Source organism: Carcharodon carcharias, chromosome 10 (assembly GCF_017639515.1).
Source record: "Carcharodon carcharias isolate sCarCar2 chromosome 10, sCarCar2.pri, whole genome shotgun sequence".
Classification (NCBI taxonomy): domain Eukaryota; kingdom Metazoa; phylum Chordata; class Chondrichthyes; order Lamniformes; family Lamnidae; genus Carcharodon; species Carcharodon carcharias.
This window is the reverse complement of record NC_054476.1, coordinates 37,056,999-37,065,267: the sequence shown is the minus strand read 5'-3', so window position 1 is coordinate 37,065,267 and position 8,269 is coordinate 37,056,999. Positions and strand designations below refer to the sequence as shown.

Sequence of the window (8,269 nt, the reverse complement as noted above, 5' to 3'; positions counted from 1 at the left end):
CAGGAATGTGGGACTAAGCACTACTGGTTTTCCAAAGACCCAGCTTAAGTTTTGATAGGTCAAACAGCCTCTCATGCTCCAGTTTCTATGAAATCCCCTCTGGCTCTTCTGCCATTATCTTTAACCTGGGGCTTTGGTTACCAATTCAATGTTGTAACATGCCATAAATACAATTAATTCCAAGCATCCAGAAGTTAATTAGCCTACAAGTTAAACTACTATATAGGCAGATGAATGTCGAGTTGTTACTCAGGTTAGCAAGTTAAAATTTCTATGCTCAGATTTACAGATCACTGAACTCCAAAGTGAATCACAGCTCAGCCAGTTTTATTTGTATTGATAAAACCTGAACACTGGGTTAGAAGTGTTTCTGCTACAAAAGTAGTATTTAAACTGAAAGATAGCTGTTACAAGGAGCTAACCTGTAATTACAGAGAAGCTATTCAACATAGGAACTGGAGTAGCTCACTCAAAACCTCAAGGCTGTTCTGCCAATTCTGAGAAATCATGGTCAAGTTTGATCTTAAAAAAACATCTCAACTGCCAAGGCTCATATCCTTTTGTACTCTTGTAAAGCTGATACAACAAAGATTTGCAATGAGAGCACTCCCGATTTAAAAAAATTGACTGCTTGAAAGCTCCAAGACTTGGAGTGCCCAAGGTCCGAGGGTCACATCTGCAAACTTTCAATTCTATTCTTTCGCACATTTAAATTAAATCGTTTGGATGCAACATTTAACCAGTTATACAAAATGAAGGGTGGTTTTGAGTTAAGAAATTAACTGATAAGCAAATGGCAGAACAGGCTACAGGGGCTGAGTGACTGACTCCAACATAATGTACTGAGGATCTGCAACATGTGCACTCAAAAAAACCTTAGAATAAACTCAACATGGTTAATCTTCTGGAAAGAGGACAAGATCCCTCTTGCCTCATGATTATGTCTCAAATGAAATCAATGAGTTCTCTTCACCCATCATTACAGGAATTTACTCCATGTTTACAGGAAGATTACAAGCACAGCATGGATCTTGTCACAAGTGGGAATGACGAGTCTGGAGATGCAAAGAAATTTATTAATTGCTTGAGGAAATTACACTGCACCCAGGGCACTTCCATACAGAGATCTCTTGTCCTACAATACACAGGGAAACCAGTTGGGAGAAACAGGCATGCAATTCAAAAATCAGTGATTAAAACCTCTGGTTGTCTAAGAAATGCAATCAGCCTGGATAACTAATGGATCAAGAAAAAAAAAAAAACAGGAATGCCCCTTTAAAGGTCAAGCTATTAATGAAATTCTTGTGCACTGCCACCAGCTCCATTATCATCTTCAACCCCATAAATATTCTTGTCTCCAGATTACAGGATGGCTGCATTGAAGATGTCAGGCTATAGTGAGGTCCAATACTACTTGTCTAAAGACCTAAGATTTACGCAAGGATCCAGACCTTCACAACATCACCAATTCAAGAAAGGTATCTAAAATGACCAAGTGATGGCTGGAGATTGCTAGTTTTTTTTTAAAAAACTGAACCCTGTCAAGGCAACTCCACACCACCTCAGTTAGGTCTGTTTGCAGTGCAACATATTTTTCCCCCCACAACATTTCTGCTCAATTCTGCCTTCTCCCACCATGTCAAAATGAAAACTAGGATTTTACCTCTTACCAGATTACCCCATTGCCCAGATGTTTAAGACTTAGCAAGTGATCAGGCTTACAGACTTCCAATCAGAGATTATCCTGGACTCAAAGACAAGGATGTCCAGGCTTCCCACTTCAGGTTGGCAGACTGAAGCAGGAATCCATTTTCTTTATTAGAAGAGTTTCAGGGGTTTATTTTTAATGCCAAGTGAGTTCAACTTTAAAATATTCGAATTTTGGCTTTTCATCAAAGTTCAAAACTAGCATTATTATCGACCTGATGGAAGCTGGTGCATCAGGGTGTCACTCTGCTGAGCCCTGGCAGAAAAGCTTAGTTGGCAAATGTATACAATACACATTTAGGAATGTGCAATTCTTCCATGTACCAATCTAGTGTACCAAAAGGAATATTGGCAATAACTGGAAAGCACCAAAGCCATGTGCATTAAACCCTATGAAATGCAGTTTATTCAGCATGTTACGAGTCACGTCTGCTGCCACAAGGGGCCAATGCACCCACCTCCCAGGAAGCACTTGCATTCAATGGAACAAACCGTAAATTTAGAAGCACCATTTAAATTTGTGACCATCTATGAAAATGATTACTGTAGGTCCACCAGACAATAGTCACAGCAGTAGGAAGCTCAGGAGAAAGACTCCATATTTCTGACCGGGGCAAACAGACAGGCTGGCTCTTTGGTGCTAGAGTTGGTGTCCCATTAAAGTCTCCAACTTCAAACAAAACCAACAGGAAAATAAGGCATCAAGTATCACAATGTTTATTATAGATACAAGTTACTTGTACAAAAATCAGGGCATGTGAACAAGTAGTGAACACAAATTGATAAATTAAGTAGGCTTCATTTTGTTACTATCACGTAAAAGGGGCCCAAAGAAAAAAGGTTAGTTCCATTAATCTCACTGAAGTTTTCCCCCCTACCCACCCCCCCCATCTTAAACAAGCACTTTAATCTCTAATTTACCTGCACAAAGCTGAACTGTGACATGGTAAAATGACTTTAAAGACTTGTGCATATGCCCAGGCTGTAGGATTTAAGCAGTTAACCCTGGCACACATCTTAAAACAAAGCCCAATAGTGGAGGTAGAAATTCAGGCAAATTAATGTTACAGCTGCAACCCACTGATTACAGTTTCAAATTTATTTAGGTTTTTCTTTTAACAATCCAAGGGAAAAAATCAAATATTGCAACGACTCAAGTATTTTGCTGAGCAAAGTGCATTTCTACAGTGTCTTGGTGTTGCTATTCAGTTTTGTAAAAATCAACCAATGTAGAACAGCAGCCAACAGCATTGTCTTCATTATAACTACTGCTTGCACTGAGTACATTTAGGGTTCAGTTATTGCATGCTATTCATAGGTCATGAAGTTGCCTAAAAAGGTACTGTAATCTTAAGATTCAATGGTACACTACGCTTAAGACATACACTAAAGGTTATGCAGAAGAAATGAGCCATGAACATGCTCCTGCGCTAAATACTGCAAACAGTGGAATGAATCTCTGCAGTGGTTGGGATGAACGCAGTTACATCACAGCAACAGTATATTTGCACTATTAAGGCTTTGGCCGGTTTTCAGTCACCTTCCTCTTCTTCAGATTCCTCCTCCTCTGCAGTTTCCAGCCAGGTTAGCCACTGATTCACCTGCAAGGTCAGATCAGGTTGATTAATCACAAAAAAAAAAAAAAACCTCATGACTGAAATCTTAGAACAGATTTAGGTCAGTTGGCAAAACTCACCTGAGCACTTCATGTGTTTGAGACTCACCCACCCCACTACCCCCTCCAACTCAAAGCAGCTTCAGTGCAGCACCAAGAGCACTACAAAGTCTAGTGCACCAATTAGTTCTTGGATAAAAGTGGTTACAGCCCAGTTCATGCCTGACTTATCTTTTGGTAGTTTATGTGGAAAATAAAACTGCTAAAAGTTCTGGCCAACATTCAAAGATTACCAACAGCAGAGTTGATCAGTCATTGTGACCATTTATGAAACTACTGGTGTCCACCTGCAAGACATCCCAAATAGATAAGGCAAAAGAAAATTGGTCATGTTTTCATATAATACCAGATCAAAGGCCTTTTCTTGAATAGTTTAATTAAGTGATTACAGTCTCATTGTTTACTTGCATCCTAAAAATAAGCTGACAAGGGCAGAAACATGATCTATGTGATGGTTCCACTTATTTCAACAGAATCCATCTCAATGCCTAAGGTTTATCTTAAATTACCCAAGTCCATCTTCCCTTATTTACCTGGAATAAAGCTTTGCCTTTTCCTGGGAATTCCTGGCTGATATCTTCTTTCCACGCTAAGAAGGCTTCCTCTTCTATTATTTCCATGTCATAAAAGTTCACAAAAAAGCGCAGTAACATACCTACAAACAAGAACCAACTCACATGTAAACAATGAATGCAGAGCTGCACAATTTCAACTTTAAAACAAGCAACCTAAATCAAACTAGATGACAAGAGCCAAAATAACAATTTTAATCAAACTTGTTAAATGAACTTTGTTTCAACATGATCATGCAAAATTAAATTTACATCCTTATAAAACTGCCAATTCTTGCCATTCCTGTGCAATGGAAAAAAAAGAGTTCAAATGCAGAGAATCTTACCTTTAGGGAAGTTGTGATTGTAGCAGTGCACCTGTAATGCATATAAGGCGCTAACCTGCAGCTCAGTGTGGTCATGCAGGAACTTCTGCATTACTGGCTTAAAGGACAGGAGCAGCTGCTTCTCCGGTTCCAACATTTCTTTGGAAGGAACGCTAGTTGGGTCACCAGTTTCAGCAGGTGCCATCTTTGAAATGTGCTGCAGGAAGCTAAAAGAGCAAGTTAGGAACAATTAATGAAACCCCCTTAACCAGCCCAGCAGGTCCAACTGCAACTGTACTTCCACATAATCTTACATCTCACCATGCTTGAGAAGTTTGTTCCATTAGTCCCACACTCCAGCCATCTCCCCATAACCCTTTCAAATCAGATTTCAGTTGCTGTCCAACAGCACATTGTCACAGACAAATCTCTTGGTTCCAAATACTGGAACAAATTGGTTTAAGGGACAATTGTATCAGCATTTATCTGAATGTATTCCTTTAAAAAGGTTAAAGCTTCATTTGAAGCTATATGGCTATTGAGGCACTCAGGAAGCAGCCCCACCTCAATTTAGGGGGGTGGAGGGAAATTAAATCTCTTAAGACAGCATTACACAGACTAGGCTAACATTTCAGTGCAGTATAAAAGGTGCCTTCCTCCCTCTTTCCCCCCCCACCAGAGTGCATGGCACCAAGGTTCTGGTGTCACAGGACTTTACCTGAACAAAAACTGGCTGCTCTAATAGTTCAGCATTTTATTATCTCCCACTTAAATAATCACAATGTCAAGGTGGAGCTAGCGATTACATTTTTCAAGATGAAACTGTTTAGACTACAAAAACTTCAGGACAGACTGACTAAGTTATTGCTGTGCATATACCTGGTTAAGAGAATATTGACAAATCCTTTATCCGTATGCAATTTGGGAGAAATGTTATCCTTGATCCACTTATAAATGGCTTGAGGGGATGGGTCGTTCTTGATCTGTTCTGCCAACTCTTTCTCTAATTTTAGTAATGGGAACAAGAAACTGAGTCCTTTCCCCTCCAGAATCTCCAACATGCGGTCCTTATTTTGGTCAATCTCTGAGGGGAAAAAAGTGAGAAATAAATGGATCATACTAGGTCACTGCATCAGTACAATTTGGAAAGCTAAAGCTATCACAAATCAACCACTGTTTTCATTTAACATACATGCCCACAAAATGCAAGATACAAAGACTTCTTTTTAAAGACAAGTATTAGAATAGCCAAAAATAATCTACTAGAGAGTTTCAAGCCAGAGGCGAGTTTAGGGTGCCTAACTGATGAGTTACCACAAGGAGCTCAGCAACGTATTTACAGGTACACTCTTAAGCTGTCTAAAAGTTGGAGTTGTCCAAAAGCTGAACATTTTTAGACTGTGCCATGTATTTTTTAATAACTTACTTGGGCTATTCCAGTTAGGTGATGCATGGTACCAGGCTTCTGCTTCACAACTTAAAGTCTATTCCTGCACTTCAAGCAACTCCTGACCTCACCCAACCCAGACTGGCCCCTAGCCACCCTCTGCCCAACTCAATCTGGCAAAAGCAGCATGGCCTCAGTCAAAGCTGCTGGGTTTTTTTTTAAAAAAAGTGTACTGTAATACATTTGGCAGAATCCTTAGAAGCTTTTATTCCAGCCTTCAAAAAAGTTGGGGAAATTACAAATCAAATCCCATTGCTTTGATTGCAACAGGGTCACAGATGGTCCATATCCTCAATAAAGAGGTTGAACTTTCCCCAATGACCTCCAAACCATACCCCCATGCAAGTACACACCTGGCAGCATCTTCTGCATGTTGACCTTGCTCTGTTGAAAGAGGTCAGTCAGCCACTCTCGATCCTTCAATTTGGCAAGCTGCTGTAGACAAAGCAGGAATAAGGGGAAATGGGTTCCATTCTCAAAGGGCTGGGCAAGCTCCAAGAGGGTCACGAGTTCAGAGATGACGGCACGTGCTGCAAACTGGGCCAAGTACGATTTCACCAAAGGGATATCCCCCTCCAGCTTGGGGCACTGCTCCAATACATTCAGGAAAGCCTGCAAGCAAAATTAAAAGGGAATTTCTAGCATGTAGTATACCCCAGTGGCTGCATGAAGACTAACTACATAAAATACAGGTAAGGTCTCAAATGCAGCTATCCAAAAACCAGAGTTGCCTGAAAGCAGGAGACTCAAATTTTGACAAGTTAAATTTTAACAACTTATCTGGACAATTTGGCTAGGTGCTGCAGGGGCACGATGTGGCTCCAGACTAGTTACCTGCTGCACTCAGTGCGCCAGGCAACCCTCAACCCACCCAGAAGTGCTCATGGCCCGAGTTATCCAAAACACAACATGGCATTGGTCCAAGGTTGCCAGATTTGAGGCACTGTACCTATACTAAATAATACATCCAGTTACCAAGTAACTGGAGATAACCAGCTTCATTAATTACAAATCATAAAACTCAAGCATAATCCCTGCACAGGCTCAAACCTTAAGAAATGTTAAACTGGTATGCCAAGATATGGATACAGCAGAAAAGTGGCATACACTTTATACACTGCAGATTCAGTCAACAGCATTTAAACAAGCAGATATAACTTGGTCTATGGTTGGTAGAGGGCAGTGGGTATAGGAAGGGAAAGCAAACCCAGCAGGCTTGCATCTATCAATTTGGATGCTTTAAAAGTCTCGTTTTTGATTAAGGCTTAAAAGTTCACTTACTTGCATGAAGTTTTCACCCATAACAAGCCCCTCCTGTCTGAGTGCATTTATCAGAGTACTAGCTTGTTCTTTATCTTCATCAGAGCGATCTAGCGTGTACACAATCATCTTGCTCAACATTTCTGGCAGAAAAGGCTTTGGTGCCTTCATCTCCTTCACTCCACTGACAGCATCTTTAATGTTAAGATTCGTCAGGTACTCTGTGAGAATTGTTTCCTATAAAGGAATGACAAACAAGAAATGCAAAAGGATTTAAGCTTCAGCAAGGGTCCTGGGGAATGGTATGCTTGGCACATGCCATTAAGTAAACAATGCAGTCAAACATCCCATAGTAACCTTCCACTTTTAAGAGGCTGCAGTCACAAAGGATGATTATTTAGTACTTTTACTCCTTATTGGAAATGCACAGCACCAGTGGCCACTGTGGCAGCTTTACACAAGCATTTGTTTGAGCACAGGCCAAATGTTCAACTAATCAAGTTGTGTTGAGGATATCATTCAAGAATCCAGCAGTGTGGCCTGCACACCAACATCAACACAGCATCCATGGCAAGTGTTCACAAACCAAACCAGACTTGTCTAACATCAGTTTTCAGGACCAGTGCATTGTCTCTACAAAAGGGATGGGAGGTAGCAGACAATAAGACACATCACCCCAAGAATTAAAGTCACTTACAGTCAGTTTTATCAGTTCTTCTTTGGAAGGTGCTTTCTTGTTCTTCACAGGCTTCTCCTGAATCAAGGGTGGATTTGTTTTGAGACCTAGTTGAGGGGGCTAACAGGTAATACATTACTCTCAAAACAGGTTTACAGAAAATGTAGCTTACAGAAAGTGATCACAAAAAAATGGTGAAATAAGAGGCATTAGAAGTTAAAAACTAGAAGTTAATTTAACTCACTTCTCCCCAATGTTGAACAAGGGCTGTTAAGACTTTCCAATATTTAAATCAGTTCAGAATATAATTAGGAATACAGCCCCTTGAGCCCACTCTTTCCATTTACTAAGAACATGGAAGATCTTAGAGCCAACTCCACTTTCTGACCTGATTCCCTTGGGATTTGCCCAGAGTTGAAAATATCTGCCTTGAATATACTCAATGGAGCTTTAACCAGCCTCTGGAGAAATTTCTCATCTTAGTCTTAAGTGACCAATCCCTTATTCTGAGGCTGAGATCCCCAGTTCTAGACTCCCCAACCATGTGAATAACACAGCATCTGCCTTGTCAAGTCCCCTCAAACTTAGGTTTCAACTCATTAAGACATATTACTTATGGTTCCACTA

The 8,269-nt window shown here is 40.4% G+C and overlaps 1 protein-coding gene across 2 annotated transcripts in view; it reads right to left on the bottom strand.

The window, feature by feature from the left end:
• Positions 1-310: 310 nt before the first annotated feature.
• The window catches only part of LOC121282740 (eukaryotic translation initiation factor 4 gamma 2-like), a 29,332-nt gene continuing 21,373 nt past the window's right edge, over positions 311-8,269 (bottom strand). For both annotated transcript variants that reach the window (XM_041196475.1, XM_041196476.1), the window contains 8 exons: positions 7,664-7,762; positions 6,988-7,203; positions 6,060-6,318; positions 5,139-5,343; positions 4,281-4,486; positions 3,916-4,037; positions 3,248-3,308; positions 311-1,055 (listed from right to left, as the gene is read on the bottom strand). In XM_041196475.1, coding sequence (XP_041052409.1) covers positions 1,012-1,055; positions 3,248-3,308; positions 3,916-4,037; positions 4,281-4,486; positions 5,139-5,343; positions 6,060-6,318; positions 6,988-7,203; positions 7,664-7,762 — 1,212 coding nt within the window. In that variant the 3' untranslated portion in view covers positions 311-1,011. The remainder of the gene's footprint in view (positions 1,056-3,247; positions 3,309-3,915; positions 4,038-4,280; positions 4,487-5,138; positions 5,344-6,059; positions 6,319-6,987; positions 7,204-7,663; positions 7,763-8,269) is intronic.